The following is a 20,206-nucleotide window of genomic DNA, read 5'->3' on the forward strand; positions in this document are numbered from 1 at the left end:
TGTGATGGTATCAGGTACTGGGACCTTGGTGAACAGAGAGACCACATCAAAGCTGACGAGTATATCGTCAGGAGACAGTACAATGTCCTCAACCATAGAGACCAATTGGGTTGAGTTGAGTACTGCTGGGCTGGTCTTGCCAGTGTAGGGAAGCAGAGTATCTGACAGAAAACGGGCTAGCTTGTATGTAGGTGAGTTTATAGTGGACACGATGGGTCGTAGTGGGGTACCTTCTTTATGGATCTTGGAAAGACCATAGAATCTGGGAGATCTTGCAGCGGAGGGTTTTAGAGAGGGACGTTTGGTTGGTTCAATAAGGGTAGTTGAACTAGTGATGATCTTGTTAGTTTTTATCGTTAGGCTGTTAGTAGGGTAATTTTTAATTTTTTAATAACTCCCATCATTGAGTAGGTCCTGGATTTTGTTGTATGAGCTTTTATCCATAATTACAGTGGCATTGCCTTTTCTCAGCCGAGAGGATGACTATATCATCTCTCTTTTTTTAAACTCGCGAGTTCAGAGCGTTCATTTTTGCTAATGTTGCTAATGGGTTTCTTAGCATTCTTAAGAATAGTGGCTATTTCAGCGCTCGCAACGTCCACTTGGATGTGTCCTAAGCCGTTGAGGGCTACATCGACCTGAGAGATGATATCCTCTACTGGTATATGTTTTGGGGTAACAGCGAAATTTAGTCCTTTAGCCAGTACTGTTTTCAGATTGTCCGAAATTGGGGTGCTACTCTGATTAATAACAATTTTGAATTTGGAACTTTCGTGACTGCAGGAATTATTCTTTGTTTTTTTCGGTAAAGTCACGTAGAAAAGAGAAATAATAAAGTTACATAATAGTGTACGACGTTTCGATTGCAACACAAGCAATCATCATCAGGTACAGAAGAGTTAAATTTACGAGAGAGAGAGAGGAGACACATAACCACATATATATACAGACACAGATACAACAGGGGGATACAGAGAGAGAGAAACGTGGGAGCACACTAAATCAAACAGGGTTTAGCAAAATTTGGAAACCATATAACGCAACACAGACGGTCGGTCAAAACACAATTAACGCAAGGTCTGGTTGATTACGTTATTTCAAAGATTGCTAAATTGCAAGTGTGAAATTTAAAATTTAAAAATATACAGACCGCATACACATATATAGACATCCAAGCAGAATGAGTTAGCACAGAGACACATGGAGAGAGACAAGCACACAGTGCAGCATCATCTCTCTGTCAAGGTCTTAAATAGACAGAGAGGGCGGGGCTGAGATGCAATGGGACACAAATTAGCATGCGGCACGAGGGCTAAGAAGGAAACTACACATGCTCAGCGAGACAATGGGACACAAATTAGCATGAAGCATGCAGCAAGGGGTGGCGCGGAGGCAGCAGAGGAAACAGCACACACTTGGAAACACCAAGGCACAAACACAGGCAGAGACAACACAGAGACACAAACCTAAGTCAAGACACAAAGGTAAACACACCAGCAGAGAACACAAAGACACAGACTTCATACCTCCCCGAAGAGGTGGTTGAAACTTGAATTTGGAGCTTTCGTGACTGCAGGAATTATTCTTTGTTTTTTCGGTAAAGTCACGTAGAAAAAAGAAATAATAAAATTACATAATAGTGTACGACGTTTCGATTGCAACACAAGCAATCATCATCAGGTACAGAAGCGTTAAATTTACGAGAGAGGAGACACATAACCGCAGATATATATACAGACACAGATACAACAGGGGATACAGAGAGAGAGAAACGTGGGAGCACACTAAATCAAACAGGGTTTAGCAAAATTTGGAAACCATATAACGCAACACAGATGGATGGTCAAAACACAATTAACGCAAGGTCTGGTTGATTACGTTATTTCAAAGATTGCTAAATTGCAAGTGTGAAATTTAAATTTTTTAAAATATACAGACCGCATACACATATATAGACATCCAAGCAGAACGAGTTGCGTCTTGACTTAAGTTTGTGTCTCTGTGTTGTCTCTGCCTGTGTTTGTGCCTTGGTGTTTCCAAGTGTGTGCCATTTCCTCTGCTGCCTCCGCGCCACCCCTTGCTGCATGCTTCATGCTAATTTGTGTCCCATTGCATCTCAGCCCCGCCCTCTCTGTCTATTTAAGACCTTGACATAGAGATGATGCTTCACTGTGTGCTTGTCTCTCTCCATGTGTCTCTGCTAACTCGTTCTGCTTGGATGTCTATATATGTATATGCGGTCTGTATATTTTTTAAATTTTTAATTTCACACTTAACTTGCAATTTAGCAATCTTTGAAATAACGTAATCAACCAGACCTTGCGTTAATTGTGTTTTGACCGACCGTCGGTGTTGCGTTATATGGTTTCCAAATTTTGCTAAACCCTGTTTGATTTAGTGTGCTCCCACGTTTCTCTCTCTCTGTATCCCCTGTTGTATCTGTGTCTGTATATATATGCGGTTATGTGTCTCCTCTCTCTCGGAAATTTATCTCTTCTGTACCTGATGATGATTGCTTGTGTTGCAATCGAAACGTCGTACACTATTATGTAATTTTATTATTTCTTATTTCTACGTGACTTTACCGAAAAAACCAAAGAATAACAATTTTGTTAACGTCTAGTTTTGTGATATGTGGTCCTGGGTTAGTCTTTGAAAGGTGGTTGAATTTAGAGATCAGGTTAGCAGAGGCAGCAGTCATGTTGTCAAAGTGGTTCCAATCAGAAGGTGACATTTTTTGTGTTAACATTAAATGATATTGTAGGAGAGTCCTGTCTAAATTATCGAGTTCAAATCGGAGTAACCTTATCCTCTCTGAGATTAAAGCTAGGCTAGCCTTAAGCAGGATCTGTTTAGAGTTCGGTGAAGATAAAGCCACTTGACACTCCGATCAAAATCATCACGTTACCATACATATCAGGCGTTACTTAAAAGATTTCCAAAATTCTAAACAAACACAAGATCCAGGTCCAGTTCAACACAGTGCACAAAATCCGCGATCTGATCCCATCAGTAAAGGATGTGATTCCTGGCCTACAGTACCCCGGTGTTTACAAATTGAGTTGTACCTGCGGGGACTTATATCGGGGAGACGAAACGACATATCTCTGACCGAATCCGCGAGCACAAATCAGATTTGAAACACGGCAGAACAAATTCTTCTGCCGTAGCTGATCATTGTTACAACGCTGTGGGTGATCACGATATTGTCTTCTCCGACACCAAGGTGCTCTGCAAACCTACAGACTATTATCAGAGATTTGTCCATGAGGCCATCCGGATTTACAAACATAGACACAACTTCAACCGAGAGGATTGTTTCAAATTGAGTAATCACTGGAAAGATGTTTTAAATCAAGTCAAACGTTAGCTGCCTTTCAAATTTTTGTACAGCCATTCCTCAGTGGTTGTATATCATAGTGCCCGTTGATCGCGTTCACAGAGAGCTCGCATCGGGGAGCCCTTTGATGTGAGCTCACATCGAGGGGCCCTTTGATGTGAGCCCTTTGATGTGAGCTCGCACCGGGGGACCCTTTGGTGTGGGCTCACATCGAGGGGCCCTTTGATGTGAGCCCTTTGATGTGAACTCACACCGGGGGACCCTTTGGTGTGGGCTCACATCGAGGGGCCCTTTGATGTGAGCCCTTTGATGTGAGCTCGCACTGGGGGTCCCTTTGATGTGAGTTTTGAGAAGTGGGTGTTACCCGCAGCATTCTATCAAAAGGCTGCTTAGCCCAGCCCTCCCACCCACCCACGCCCCCTTACGGACTCATCCCCCCTCCTTTAACCTGTATATAATCCAAAGTCGTCTCTGAACTGTGCTCCTGACACAGATATTCTGCGTTGACTTTTCCACCTGAATACGGAAGCTTGTGTTGCCCCCGAAACGTCGTGATTGAATTGGTTTATTTTGTTTTATTTTATCTACGTGACTTTACCGAATAAAACCAAAGAGTATGAATCCTTGCAGTCACGAAAGCTTCAAATCTAGAATCAATTTACATTTTGTATGGACGCCTTATTATTTATATATATTTGTGTAGGTCAAAAACGCCGCGGTCCCTAACCTCTCACATCGCCTTGCCCAAGAAGCAGGCGCCTTGTGTCTAGGGCGCGCCTGCTCCATGTGAACGAGTTACGGGCACCCTCACTCCACACAAACAAAAGTTGTACATTGAAGATTAATTTATAAAGTAATCAATTAATTCAAGTAAGCACTGATGTGGGAGCAGGCGCCGCATCATTGACGTACTTCTCGACCGTGAGTTAAACGAAGTTGTGAATAAAACCGTTTTTAAAAACTTTTTTAAGGGGTTTATTATGGATCACATTTTCCTTTAATTCATTATTAATTTGTTTTATTTTTATGTATTCGGTGTGTGTGTGTGTTTTCGGTTTGTATATTCAGTGACCTACCTGAATTATGGGCCATTCAGCACCTTTGCGCCACAGTACGACTCGACTTTCTCAAACCTGAGCAAAGAGGAATCGGACGTCCTTTATTCGACGTATGGAGATCAGGCAGGCCTGCAGTATGCCGTCAGGTGGGTGTTTATTGGAGATATCATTGTACCCATGGTAACAGGAGAAATTGCATCCTCACTTGAAGCCTATACCATATAATCCATAGATATACAGTGAAACCTTGGATTGCGAGCATAATTCGTTCCGGAAACGTGCTCGTAATCCAAAGCACTCGTATATCTCAGCAAATTTCCCCATAAGAAATAATGGAAACTCAGATGATTTGTTCCACAACCCAAATATATAATAAAAAAATTATTAATACAAAATACTGTACCGTTTTATATTTTTATTTAAATGTAATATAAAGTATTCTTTGTTTTTTTTGGTAAAGTCACGTAGGTAAAATAAAATAAATTAAAATAAAAGAAAGCAATTAAATCACGACGTTTCGGAGGCAACACAAGCTTCCGTCTTCAGGTGGAACAGTCACAGCAAGATCGCTGCATCAAGTGGGGAGGCTCTGAGAGCCTCGAGCTTAAATACAGGTTAAGGGGGGGGAGGAGCCAAGTAGTGCACATTGATGTTGTGCGGAGCTAAGTTAATCCGTCTTTTGTTATGTTGAGGGTGCGGGGGATGCAGTGGGTCACTGCACGGGGGCAATGGAAAAATGGAAACAAAAAATGGAAAAGTTCGGAAAGAATATGCTGTGTGCTTATAAGGTAGCTAAAGTTTTGACTTGGTTTATGACATCTTTCCAGTGGTTGCTTAATTTTTAAAACCATCCTCTCAGTTGAAGTTGTCTATGTTTGTATATCTGGATGGCTTCATGGACAAATCTTTGGTCATTATGTAAAAAAAAAACAGAGTATGAATCCTTGCAGTCACGAAAGCTTCAAATCTAGAATTAATATGAAGTAATGAAATGTATTAATTTAATTTAATCATGGCTGGTGTGAGGGAGACGAGAGAGAGGAGAGGAGGGTTATTGTGTAGGACGACTTTCACTGTCAGTAACGGAATCACTGCCATCTGTTGGCTCACTGGAATATTTTTATTTTTGTGCAACTTTAACAATGAACCTATCTAATGACACTTGATTTTGCCTCCTTTTGAGGATTTCGCGGAAATGTGACATTGCATTGTCGTTAAACAGATTAATCGCTCGCACTGCTACAGCCTTATTTGGGTGGTGCTTTTCTAATGAACAGTCACTACACTTGGACACAAAATATAAAAAAATGCTTTACACACACACGTGGTCACAACACTATACAGTACTCTAGTAAACAGTATACGCTCGCACGGATGTTGACTATACGAGTGAGGCACGCCGACTGAGACCGAGCATGGGAGATGATTACCCACAATCCCGCAGCAAGAGAGGGAAGAACCATTGGCTCAGTTGTGATCACGTGACGCTCAGCAGACAAAGCGTATACTGTACGTACTGCTCGTATTGCAAGACATCGCTCGTTTATCAAATTATTTAAAAAAATTGCTCGTCTTGCAAAACACTCGCAGACCGAGTTACTCGCAATCCAAGGTTTCACTGTACTGGGTAAAAAATAAGCTTATTTACAAGCTTTTTTATGTGCCTAAGACACTACATTCTGGGCAATGGGATGTCTGTAGTGGTAGCACAGCAAGTAGATTCGTGATCTATGACTGCAGTGTTTGCTTGTCATGTGTGTGAATTTTCCACATGCCATTTCTGCTTCCTCCCACATCCATTCCAAAATAATTGGAATCGATTTCTCAGTTCAAGTAGTACTATGTCAGATGTGTATTCTACAGCATTTTGCAGTGGCACAAGACGTTTAATATTTCAGAAATTTAAAAAAAATGTCAAACATGCTTCACTTTATACAACATGGTTGGTTACAATGTTCAAACATGCTAATATTATTATAATATAACCTTTTCTTCAAAGCATTAAAGATTTGTACAAAATTCATATTTCACTTTTGGGATACAAAACATGCAAACATTTGCAATAACAGAATGAAAACTATAACGTTTACAAGTGAGTAATACAACTTTTCTGAAGAACATGTTTAACTAGGTTGCAGTTCCCTGTGTGTGAAAAAACGTAATATTTGTATTAGAATATCTGGCTCAAGCAATTGAAGGGGTGAATAGTACAGATTCCTGCACTACCAACTAGACCTTTACACGTGTAAAATTGTTGCAGACATACAAGATATTGCCTGAAATGTTATCTAGAAGTTGAAGCTGCTTGCATGTCTGTAAAGATGAGGACCCTTATTAGCCCTGAACCCAACATCACTACGATCATGAGACCTACATGCATGTGTTTGCCTATGATAAATAATTTTCTTGGGTAATGAATTACAGTGATGTTTGAACTATACACATTGGTGATTATTGCTAATTGCGGCCAACAGGCTACCTCATACTAAGACAACGCAGTGTAGTGCTGCTCTGACCTCGGCATATAATATACTCTAACAATTCTAGTAGGTTGACAGGATTACACTGTGTTTGTGTCTGCAGTATTCAAGATTACATCAGAGACTGTGGGGATTATACTGTGCATATGGTGGACAACCTTCTGGACATTCTTTCCCATGGAGAGCATGGCAAGACCCTCAAACAGCAAAAAGAGGTTTGATGATTTGTTAAAGTACTATTCAAACCATGTCAAGTTCAGTCAGTTTGTCTATACAGACAGTTCTCAAGTTAGGTGCAGTTCAACTTGCGGCGATCTACACTTACAGAAGGTCGCCAATTGCCACCCAGCCATCAAATTCACCATGGAGGTGGAAAAGGATAGCAAGTTACCATTCTTAGATGTTTTAATCAAAAATAAACCAGATGGCTCAATGGGACACTGTCTACAGGAAAGCTACCCATACGGATGCCTACCTATAACCTGACTCCCACCACCATCCAGCCCAGAAGAATTCCTTCATCAAAACTCTACACCATAGAGCTCGTATTTCCGACCATCACCACGTAGCCAGTGAACTGGAGCACGTACACCAAGCCCTCAAGATTAATGGATGTTCGGACTACACAATCCGTAAAGCTCTCACCCCAACCGTTGAGAAAGAACCATCTGAGGACCCAATCAAAACCATCACCTTGCCATACATAGCAGGGGTTACCAAAAAGATTTCCAAAATCATGAGCAAACACAAGATCCAGGTTCGATTCAACACTGTACATAAAATTCGTGATCTGATCCCATCTTTTTGATTTAAAGCTTTCGTGATGATGATTGCTTGTGTTGCAGTCGAAACGACGTGAGAATTTTGTTTTATATTTTTATTTTTTTATTGTTTCCCTTCTACGTGACTTTACCGAAATAACCAAGAATACTGATCCCATCTGTGAAGGATGTGATCCCTGACATGCAATGCCCCAGTGTCTACAAACTAAGCTGTGTCTGCAGCAGTAGTTACATTGGGGAAACTAAGCGACATGTCTCGGACCGTGTTCGTGAACATAAGGCAGGTCTGAAACATGGTAGGACCAATACCTTGGCCCTGGCTGATCATTGTTTTAATGCTGTAGGCACACAAAGTCGATTTTTCCAAGACGAAGGTACTCTGCAAATCCACTGGCTATCAACAAAGATTTGTTCATGAAGCCATCCAGATATATAAACACAGACACAATTTCAACTGAGAAGATGGGTACAAACTGAGCAATCATTGAAGGACGTTATTAACCAGTTTAAGTCATAACTAGCTTTGATGTTTCCATCCTACTTGCTGATGTTAGCAGTTATTTCTGACTAGTTACATTACCAGGTTAAATGTCTTTACATTAACAGGCTAAATGTCTCACTAACACAGCCACCGCTGCTCCTTTCCTCGATGTGGCAGTGGCTGTCGTTTTTTAACAGGCTAAATGTCTCACTAACAGCCACCGTTGCGGTGGTTCTTATACATTCACATGCTAATCTCTCACAATACAATGGCCACCTCCACAGCTTCGTAGTCCTTGGTATATCAGCTCTCCGATCTTACATTTACACGCAAATTCCATCTCTAGCCCCGCCCACTTACCCTTGGGCTACACCCATCTAAAACCTATGTAACATCCTGCTTCAGCAGCTCTCCTGCTATATTTTTTTCTGCCTCAGCAGCTCTCCCGCTATATTTTTTTCTGCCTCAGCAGCTCTCCCGCTATATTTTTTCACCTGATGACGATTGCTTGTGTTGCGATCGAAACGTGATATTTATATTTTTATTTTTTATCTATGTGGCTTTACCGAAAGACCTAAAGAATACTTGGAGTAAATGTCATCTGATCCTGCCGCTTTCCTGGTTTTAGCAGCCGTTAAGGTCGCCTCAATTTAATCTCCTGTTTATGGGGATGAAAGCTGGGATTCAGCTGGTGAGAAACTTTACCTCAAATAGCTTGTTGATGCCACCTTTGGTGTTATTGATCTTGTCCTTAATTTCAGCAGTTAATTTTGGCCACATTGATCTATGTAAATTATATTGATCCCTTGGCTTTGACAATAACAATGGAACTAATATACCAATGTGCGTCAGCTAGGCGATGCTGGCTGTGCTGCAGGATTTTTTGGGGTTAGGTACAGGGACTGTGTTTTTGTTTGTGGACGTAAAAGAGACATTGATTAAATGTTGTTCTCCTGCATCGTTGTTTGTGGCGTAGCCCCACCTAAGAGTGGTAGCTGTTTAAGGTACTGATCTGGATGGCAGGGTGCATCATCTTTGGCAGTGCTGGAGGTGGCCACTTTATAAGCGGTGGCTTGCGCACATTGGTAAGAGTAATTTTACAATTTGTATTTAGGCTTTTGAGATTCTGTGGATGTTGGCTTCCTCGAACACATTGAAGTCTGACGGTTTGGATGATGTACAGCCAGGATGAGTTTGAAGCTGTGCATGTGGTAGTGGGCGGTGTGTTTTTATTACGTCCATGCAGGGCAAGTATGTCTGATCAGGTCTTGAAGTGTTCTGAGAGATGTATGTATTTTGTGCACAATATTCCTTCGATGTTCAATTGTTAGACTTATAAGCTTGGGCCCAATGCTCCAGGTGAAATGGCCCTGAGAAGGGCTTTTCCTTGTAAGTGATTTTGTCGAGTTGATGACAGTATTTTGAGTTTGAAAAACACTTGACAGGTGGACCATGTGCAGGTTGTCATGTCCCACCCATCATATGATAGAAAATATAGGATTCATGTAATAGTGTCATGTATATACATCAGTATCCTCTCTGCCTGTAGTCTTTGAATTAGAAATAATCTCTTTAACCAAATGTCCAATTACATACAGGTCTGCTTAACATTTGGGGTTTTGTAAATGAGTGAAGTTATCAGTATTTTTGTACCCGTATAATTCATTAATCCCTTTTTGGGGTTTTCTTCTGCCTTCATAAGTGTGTAGCGAGTCCAACTGAGTCGCAGACATTATCTTAGGAACAACACTTTATTAACACAACGGTACGTAACATAACACAATCTACACTCGGCACTCGAATGCCCATCTAGCCACGCTACGGCAGAACTAGACACGGTTCGCTATCCCGGTCCGGACCACAAGCTGCGTCCTAGACTGCGTGGCTAGAAGCTTCTTCTCTCCGACGTGGATCTTCGTAACACAAGCACACGAAGAACACCGAGCTCTTCACGGGGCCCCCGCTATATCCCCCCGGGCTGGGGCTGACTCCACCCTTCGCTCCGCCCACCTTCCAGGTTTCTCGAGCTCCTTCTAGAAGGTTCCCGAGAGCTCTTTTGGACCACGTGACCGCCCCACGGCCCCCGTCCCCCAGTGGCCCCCCTCCAATATCATCCGGTCACGTGTCAGCAGGTCAACCAGCGTATCATGCCCTAATGTAACCCTGGCTGGCTGACACTCCCTCACCGGGAGCCCGCATCCCACACTGCTTGCGGCACCTCCGCGCTAACCAGCGCTCACCCAGCCCCGCCAGGGCTGGTACTCCACCCCGTAACCCAGGCTGCCCATAATGACAACACACATCAGCCGTGGCTTCGTAAGCCCTGGAACCATACAGTGACAGCCACAGTCACTACAAGTGCATAAAGTGAGTACCAATTTTTGCACGTCAACAGTTAGGTTATGGTGAGACTGGCCCACCATCGAAATGTGTCATTTCCTTCACTGGCCCAAGGCTGTCACAGGCACAGCCACATGCTCTTTTAATCATGATGCTACAATTGACTTATGTACGCATTTTTCTTAGCTCTTTCGGTAAAGTCACGTTGAAGGGAAACAATAAAATAATAAAATATATATAAAACAATAAAAATTCTCACGTTTCGACCATAACACAAACCTGATGACGACCGTTTGTGTTATGGTCGAAACGTCGTGAGAATTTGTATTGTTTTATATATATTTTATTATTTTATTGTTTCTCTTCAACGTGACTTTACCGAAAGAGCTAAGAATATGAATTACTGCAGTCACGAAAGCTTTAAATCAAAATTATATACACATTGTCATATACCTCTGTTTTAGGCTATGGCAGATGCAGAGAAGAGTGGAAAAGAAAATGGTGCTGATGTTACTAATGTATGTATACAATTCACTGCATTGTTGCATTTTATATGTAGATGAATTAGCTTTGTTAATTGTGCTATGTTGTCTTTATACTTTTTTAAGGAAAACGATTAAGATTCATACTGGTGTGAAGTAAACTTGTTTATTGAAAAAGGCCTTGCAACGGTGAATTTAAGTCTTATCTGTGATGTGTGCAGAAAAATGTTGTCTCTGTCAGTAAACCTGACCAAAATTCTGATTCTGCGGAAGCTTCAGGATCTCCAGAATTACCAGGTATGTAACAGCTGTCACATCGGCTCATTGACACACAAATCAAAAATGCAGTGTGTGGTAAGACGCACCGTAAAATATTTGCCGCTGCAGTGGCTGCCAGTACTCATAATTATCTCGCCATCGAACATCCACTAAGATGCTGCAATATGTAGGAAGTGTAAGAAGATATCCTTCTATATACAGATAGTCCGACTTACGATATTTTCGATCTTACGATGGCGATAGCGATACGACAAAATAGTGAAATATTTTTAATTTCGCGCGGCAGGCAAACGCAGCAGCGTACGTGGTACGAATCTTGGTCAGTACAATATGATACGTTATGATACGTTCAATGCATGTATGATACGTAGCTTTAGCGATTTCATTTTAGGGTTATCACGACATGATACGTTCAATGGATGTTAAAAGTTTTTATAGCAGATAGGATTGTTTCCTGAAAAAACTTTCTATTAAATAGCAGTTCATATAGGTAGGCTAAGAATTGACCTCGTGTTTTTTACTTAACATTTTACTGTACAATACAGTATTGTAATTAATAAATACATACAGTATTTAGTTTATATAGTACGGTACTGTAAATTGCTCTGTTTTGCTAAATTATCACCATTCTTTAAGACTCCTGGGTAGGCTAGGCCATCTTCGACTTACGATATTTTTTACTTATATTTTTTACTTACGATGGGGTCATCATAACGCATCTCCATCATAAGTAGAGGACTACCTGTATTACGTCCGATTAATATGGTTGGCAATGTACATGGTGCAAAAGAAGTTCAAACATACATAAAATCCCAACCACCTCACGGTTTGAAATTGAGACATCCATTTTGGTCACATGCCTTGAATCTTTTGTCAGCCGAAAAGGACCCCGCTGCCCAATGGCATGAGATGTGGAAAAATAGCAGTGTCCAGAACCACTCCTACATCACTCACCACTGATGTTTGCCATAGTCCGGAATCAAACTCAAGTTCTAAGGTTAAGAGTATAGTGGCCTAACAACTGCTGCACCCCTCCACCCTGCTGCACTCTTCCACTGTTGATAATTTAAACACCCAATATTTCTAGTAATACTATTGAGGTATTTTTTAGGTCAGATATTTGACTTTAAAAAGCATAAAAATAAAGAAACATTAACCATATCTCTCCAAGCATGCAAAGGTTTGGCTTTGCAAAATTATTCGTCTTTATTGTTCAGAATTTAAAAAGTAGAGAAACTAATTTAGTTTTTTTGAAGTATAATTGTGTGCATGCGTTGTTTACTGATGGTGAGAAATAATTTCTTCATTGTTGCAGAGGAATCAACACAGCCAGTCAACGAGAACGAGTCGCAGATGTTCCAGCGAAGACTGAATGAGACAGGGCAGCTCCTGAAAGACCTGCAGGATGCCCAGACGCTGCGTCTGAGTGCCCGGCCTCCTCCAAACCTAAGTAACTTGCTCGGCCCTTCTCCAGCTGAGGTGCAACTAGGTGAGAAGCCTCTAGAAACACATTCAGGGAGTAGGGCATTGCCTTTTCATCTGTAGTTCACTGCATGACTGATGTAGTTGAGTATAAAAAAAATAATTAATTCATTTAACATGAAAGTGCAGACGTGTCGTGAGCAGCATAAAAAGTTAATAATAAAGGTTTTTGGGTTAGATCGTGTTATTATAAATGTGTCACAACTCTCCACCACCCGACACGGCCAATCAGTAAAAAATGTGTCATGTTAACAAAATGCCAATTAGTTACTTCTTCAGCCCACTGGTGTGTTTGAAGAGTGAATCCACAACATTTAGAATTTGAGTACGACGTTTCGCTGGTAATTACATCCAGCATCTTCGGGTGATTTGCCAGAAAAGTGAAGCCATCCACCTGCTTCCGGTTTTAAATAGTGCAGGACGACGTCATTGTTGAACCCCATCAGGTTTCGAGATCAGAGGCGGAGGTGGGGGGTATTGTAATTATATAATAGATTAGTGATCAGTTAATAGTATGTGATTCCTCTATAAGAAATTGTAATATGCAATGTGTATTACTTAATAATACGCTTCCAGGCTGCACTAAGCCTGTAGCTATCAGAGCGGTTAAAATTATTTGTATTCTCAATTTCGATGGATTCTCTCATTAGTCTTGGCAAGTAATAATTAGTTTTGCATAACACTTCAACATTAGCAAAATCAATTGAGTGTCCTTATTGGCAAACATGTTCTGCCACTGCTGACAGTTGTGTTTGAGATAATTTAATGTTCCTTTGGTGTTGTCTTAGTCTTACGCTAATGTTACGTCCCGTCTGTCCACTATAGCATTTACCGCATAAGCAATTGATCCTACCATAGAGGTTAGTCAATTTAACACGCAGGCTTTCGTGACCAGTAATATTAATAACAAAGGTTTTTGGGTTAGATCGCGTTCTCATAAATGTCACAACTCTCCATAAAAGTGCACTTATATTTGATGTCACGAGACTAGAGCATGCTACCCTTAAATTGTCAGTGAATTTATTTTATCAGAGCTATATTTTGGTTTCCTTTCTTCAATCAGTTATGGACTTTAAAATTGTGAACATTTTAATATGAGGGTGTTATCAGTTGACTTTTTGCACCCCTAACACTAATACATAAGTAACAAACACCATTGTTACAGTGAAATGGAAAATCAAAAATGACATTTGTATTCCGTAACAACTTTATCTGTGCAGTGAGCGAATTCCGAGACGTTGAATAGAAGGCTTCTTATTTATTAAGAGCACACTGGGAGATACATTGTGTAACGCAGCTACACATAGGTGATCCTAACACGTAGCCCCATCTCCGGCTTCGCTACGCTAGCTGTCCGACTAGCGCAGCGATGGCGACAGAGAGAGTCTTGCAGAAGATCAGCCACATGGTCGGAGATGAAGAGATGACGACGAGCAGCAACGCAGCCAGGACCCAGGACCCGCAACAGCACCGAACCAGAGCTGGTTCAGTCCCCCTTATATCTGCCCTTGCGTGGCCAAGCTCCACCTCTGGCCACGCCCCCTTTCCAGAACCTTAGAGCAGAAAAAGTTACGCCATAACTGGAACAATATAACAATGCGTTTCTGAATAGTGCAGAACTATCTGCAATAAAAGTGAAAGATTCAACCAGCAACCTAGGGAGGTTCGAGAACAACAGGAACAGAGAAGGGAAAGAGAAAAAAAATTCCTTCGAAAAAACACGTGAGCGCAACCCCCCCACGTACACACGCAACCAATGGCGCTATCGAAATTTGAAACATTTGGACCAAGTCTTCGATGCCGGTCTGTCCATGGGGACAATCTTTGTATCCTTGACAGAAGATGTGGGCTCCACCTGGAACCCTAAAGAAGGTGGTTTCACTCCCGGCTTCGCAGGTGTCGCGGCTTCCGTCTTGGTCAGCGACTCCGCGCGTTCCGCGAGATCACGGGCCCTGTCGGTTAGAGCTTCGGAAGCTGTGGGCGGCACAATACAGTCCTCCTGACGACGCACACTCTCCAATGGCGTCTCCCCCGGCTCGTCGGACACAATAGACACTGGCCGTACACAATTTGGAGATGAAGTTTCAGTCCGAGGAGGAATATAAAGCTTCAACCGCAACAGATGAACAAACCAACGGTGACGGCCAACTCGTATGCACACGCACTGGGGCCGTTTGACTGCCACCACTTCCACAGGACCCTGCCACGGCCGATACAGTTTAGGGGACGTTCCCAATGGCACAACCCAATGCAACTCATGGTACCTTTGCCCAGAATTTCGTTCGTTGGCCGCCTACGCTATGGCGGTGTTTAATTTCGCCTCTTCTCGATCTACTGAGACATGTTCCAGAATAATTTCCCAGGGCACAGGCAATTTAGATTTTCCCTTTTTTTCAGACAAACCCAATTGAATCTCCATAGGAGGTTCACTCTGTACGCAGCCAACCCTTCCGGAACATGCAGATCCCAATCGGTTTGGGATGTGCTGACTGCCTGACTGGGCATAGATGTCGGGGTTCTATGCAGCCGTTCTACCATCCCGTCCAGCTGGGGATGGTACGGGGATGTTCGGATTTTCTTAGTGTCTAGCACATCGCAAACTTCTCGTGAGAAGCTGCTCGGGGGCACCTTTGTCCAACATATCCATGCAAAAACACATCCGCAATAGAGGCTGCTGACTGGTCAGGCAGCGGCCAGGCCATAGGCCATCGCAAAAAATATTCAACCCCCGACCAAGAGAAACTTGTTCCCTCTCTGCGTGGCAGGCAATGGCCCGAGGATGTCGAGAGCATCCAATTTATTGATGCGCGAAACCAAGATAGACTGCAATGGAGGCTGTGACTTTTTCAATGGCGGTTTCCTACTCGCGCATTCCATGCAACCCTGAATTAAATTATGCACGTCGCTTGACATCGCCGGCCAATAATAATCGCGTTGCAACGTTCGCAAAATTTTCCGCACCCCAAGGTGTAACAACTTATCCTCGTGCACCCCCCGAGTCAGCTTGCCACGGAGGGCAGTGAGAACTAGAACACGGTGACGGCGTGAACCATTCTCGTCCATCATCAAAAGACCGTCCGGCTCCCTCTGACGGTCACAGGCCGTCGGAGGGAGCCGGACCCCTTTCGTCCAGGAAATCGTCCATGCAAGGGAGTTGTTTACGCATTGGCCACCGAGACTGTTCAATTTCCGAAAGTCCACACAATCTAAGACTGCCATCATGTTTCTTAACGAGCACAACGGGCGCTCAAGGGCTGGCAGACGGAGAAATAATATCGGCGGCCAACATCTCATCTACCGCATTCTGCACATGTTCCTTCTCCAGCGGACTCAGCCGATCCGGGTTCTGACGAATGGGGTCGGCCTCCCCTGTATCAATGTGATGTTGCAACAGGGAGGTACGGCCAATATCGAACTTACTCTTACTAAACACATCCGAAAACTCGCGGGTTCTCATGACACAACACCTCCGCCCACGTCTCTTCCTCTGCAACATCCTTTTCCACCGCGCCAACAATGTCGTCATGCGCAACACCATCACCTTCATGAAACGTGGCTGTCGCGTGAGCCAACACCGTCCCCTCCTGAACCACAGCCGTCTCCGGGCCCGCATTGAGCACCTGCAATAACGGCTCCTAGTTGAGGCGGACGACTCTCTGTGCTCCAACCAGTGCCAATCTCCAAGTCACCGCATTCGACGAAGTCAACACGATGCCAGATTTAGGATCCGCTACCTGTAACCGCTTGCGATAGCGCAGCGGTACCAACATCTGCGATCCTGGTGGGATTTGCACTGAGTCCTTGGCAAGAGCCAGGACTGTAATATTAGCAACCGTACTCCTGTGTGGGGACCGCAAAAAAAATAGTTTGCGGCCCGACGGCATCTCCACACAGCCCAGATCAATGAGGACCTTAAGGGGCATTTTACTCAAGAAATCTGTACCTCGAAGGCAGGGCACCACCAGCGTCCTCGAGATCAGTATCGGCCCAACAACTGCAATCTCGCCAATCTCGACGCGGGCCTCTACTTGCCCTATAATCCCCATACTACCACTGTTTGCCACAACGCACGTGTTCAGTACCGGCCAAACAAGCCGGTCCCTAATCACTAACGGTCAAAATTCACATCCGATATCATGGTAGCGGAAGCACCCGTATCAACCAACATACGCACCTCAGTTCCTTGAATAGAACCCGGCACCGCCGAAGTCCCAGCAGCGGCAGTGATCACCCGACGCGCTCACTTTCTCCACTGTGTCCCCGAGATAGGCCACCCCTGTGTAACTAAGCCTTGCCACCCGGCTGCAAAATGAGTGCGATGCGGGGTGGCGATGACTTCCGTAAGCCTAGATGCCTGAGATTGTAACACGGGCCGAGTGTCTGATGTGTTGCGACTCGCCTTTTGGGATTGGGGAGCAGTCGTCAATGGAGCCGGGGACATCGGAGACGTCGTCAGGGCTCGATGCAGGCTCTGGCATCCCCGCGCGAAGTGCCCCGGCTGGCCGCAGTGGAAGCAGGTAAGCGAGGTTCACCGTAGCAGACGATCCTCTACCTCGTGAGGCCTCGAGTCCCTCGTCCACCGCGGCACCTCTCCCTGTCTGCGACTCCACGTCGGGACCGCGGCTACGATGTCCCCCTCCGCCGGCAGGTCCACGGCCGGCTGCATCGCGGCGTTCCGTGGCGACCACCCAACCGGCTCGCTGTCGCGGCCGGGTTCCCCCATCCACGCCGCCATCTGGGACCAACGGTACAAGTTCTCGTGGGCCTGCAGACATCGGGCGGTCCATCGGGATGTCTGCTCGTTGTCATCAATGACCGGCAAGACGACCCCCATTTCACGTGGTAGTCTCAACATCCTTTCCATCACCAGAGAGTTCAGAGCCTTCGGGTCCACTGCGGGGTACGCCGCCTCTCCCAGCACCAACAGCGTTTTGCGGTAGGCGAGGGGCGTTTCGGCCTCCCCTCGCCTCCGCTGTAAAAACGTATTACAGGTGTAGGAAGGCGGCTCGTATACTTCGGCCATCTTGGCGTATGCCTCTGAGTGTTGTCTTCTTCCTGGCGGGTATGACCCAGAAAACAGTGAGGGCGCCTCCTCCTCGGTCCAGTTCACTGACTGGTAAGCTGCCTCAAAGCGCCAGGTGAAGGCGCTCCAGTCACCCCCTGCCGCGACAAATTCTTTGACAGGAGTCAGTTGGCGGGTTAGTTCAGTCCCTCTTCCAGCGTCAACAGCAGCAGGCATCGCCCGTGTCCTAAGATGGCGGCCTCCGGCCGCGTGGTCTCTGCGCCACTCATAATGACGGCCGCTCCGTCCGTGGACATTCCTGCCCGCGCGTCGTCCTCTGGCGGGTGGACTTCTGTCCCCGGCGAGGTCCGTGCAGTCAGCCCCGCCATCGTGGTCGCCGTCATGAGCTCCACCATCTGCGTGACCATCGCCCTCAGGAGTTCCAATTCTCCGACACCACGCACCATCCGACTGCGGGCTGCTCCCGCGGAGGAGCTGTCGCTGGTCTCGCCATCTCTGGCGCCGCCAATTCTTCCGCCGCGGCATTGGTAACCGGGACCGCAGTTCCCGGGGCTGTTAGGCAATCCTGCGTCTTGTTTTCGTCATCGTCGGAAGACGCCACCAGTGGGTTCCGCTTCTTTTGGTACTTCGACATTTTTTCTGTACTTTCTTCCCTCCTCTAATGAGAAAATAAAAATTCAACTACTTCTGACTCCAAATGTAGTGAGCGACTTCCGAGACACGTCGAGTAGAAGGCTTCTTATTTATTCGGAGCACGCTGGGCGATACATTGTGTACGCTGGGCGATACATTGTAACGCAGCTACACATAGGTGATCCTAACACGTAGCCCCATCTCCGGCTTCGCTGCGCGAGCTCTCCAACTAGCGCAGCGACGGAGAGAGTCTTGACGAAGATCAGCCACGTGGTCGGAGATGAAGAGATGACGACAAGCAGCGACGCAGCCAGGACCCAGGACCCGCAACAGCATCGAACCTCTGGTTCGGTCCCCGTTATATCTGCCCCGGTGGCCAAGCTCCACCTCTGGCCACACCCCCTTTCCAGAACCATCGAGCTGGTTCCCGGAGCTTCTCGACTGACTCCGCCTTTCACCCTTACCCCAGATATGCGCGCCCCCCCTGATAATAATAAGGCATTATGTAATGCAGCCATGACCGTAATTACCACTCCAGGCCGACAGGTGTCACCCTGTCATTACACCTGGATGGAGTGGTGTATTTTAATGCACATCTATTTTTATTGCTTTGTCATCGCTGGTATAAGTTAATGTAAAAAACACAGATATCAATGTATGTATTTGACACGTTACACATCGCCATTGCTAGAGATGTATTAAGATCACATTGACATGCAACAGTAATTGCCGAGGTGGAATCGGTGGAAAGACATCTTCCACATAATGAGGCAGAGAAAACTAGACACGAGGTTGCCAAAATAATTGAGAATAGCAAAATACCAAAAATCAATATTAGCTTTGGTGAAGCAAAAGCCTTAAGAGAGCTTAGATTAAATGCAGAAATTCAAATTCTGGCAGCTGATAAAAACCGCACTACTGTAGTGATGTCCCGATCAGATTATGGTAATAAAATTAAAGATTTACTGGAGGAAGATATCTATATTAAAATTAAATGAGATACAACCAATACTTTAGAACGCAAGACTTCTGCAATAATTTGAACTTTATTAACCCCCAAGACTGAACAATACCAAATTAAGCCACGGGCCTCAAAACCACGAAGATTGTATGGGCTTCCAAAAATTCATAAAATTGGTATCCCATTACGACCCATAGTAAGTACAATAGGCTCTGCCACATAAATTAGCAAAATATGTAACTAAACAAATACAGGCCTACATCGGTAGGACATCTTCATTTTTAAGAAACTAGCGGGAAGTTGCTCGAGTCTTAAATATATTTCAAAACTATTAAAAATCTAACAGCAGTGCGTACTGTGGTGGTACCTGCTATGATTACAGCAGTGCATGCCGACTGTGGTGGTACCTGCTATCACTACAGTAGTACATGCTGACTCTATAGCAGTATTTATCGACTCTTTCGCACAAAGTACTCACCTGACAGAGTGGCGTGGTGAGGCCTAGTTCCGTGCAGAGCCTCTGGCCTCGCCTTGATTGTCCAGCCGGTCGAGGTGGCACCTTCGCAGGCTGGGACTTGCCCCCCCCCCCCCCCCCAGCCACGATCTCCCTGGCCACTGCAGTAATATCTACGGCCTATAGTGGTAGCATCTAGTGACTGTATAGTAATAACTGCACGCATCAGGGTGGGGGGGACATCACACAGTGAAGAATTAACGTCAGCATTTAGTGTATTTTTCTAGCATTTCTAACGCGAAAGAAAATGTCCCCTCCCACCGAAGGCGTGCGACTTGGCATGGGCCATCCCCCCCCCCCACCAAAGGCGCGTGAGTCGGTATGGTCCTGCACGCATCATAAATAAATGAA

General features: G+C 44.7%; 1 protein-coding gene across 2 annotated transcripts in view; it reads left to right on the forward strand.

Annotated features, from left to right (window-relative positions):
- Positions 1–20,206, forward strand: part of LOC116944095 (bromodomain-containing protein 7-like) — a 40,058-nt gene that overhangs the window by 14,180 nt on the left and 5,672 nt on the right. The window contains exons 11-15 of one of the 2 annotated variants that reach the window (XM_032957508.2): positions 4,409–4,544; positions 6,982–7,093; positions 10,946–10,999; positions 11,185–11,260; positions 12,558–12,731. In XM_032957508.2, coding sequence (XP_032813399.1) covers positions 4,409–4,544; positions 6,982–7,093; positions 10,946–10,999; positions 11,185–11,260; positions 12,558–12,731 — 552 coding nt within the window. The remainder of the gene's footprint in view (positions 1–4,408; positions 4,545–6,981; positions 7,094–10,945; positions 11,000–11,184; positions 11,261–12,557; positions 12,732–20,206) is intronic. The other variant, XM_032957509.2, reaches the window with a different exon arrangement.

This window comes from Petromyzon marinus, chromosome 20 (genome assembly GCF_048934315.1).
Source record: "Petromyzon marinus isolate PM22_M1 ecotype Great Lakes invasive population chromosome 20, UKy_Petmar_22M1.pri1.0, whole genome shotgun sequence".
Classification (NCBI taxonomy): domain Eukaryota; kingdom Metazoa; phylum Chordata; class Hyperoartia; order Petromyzontiformes; family Petromyzontidae; genus Petromyzon; species Petromyzon marinus.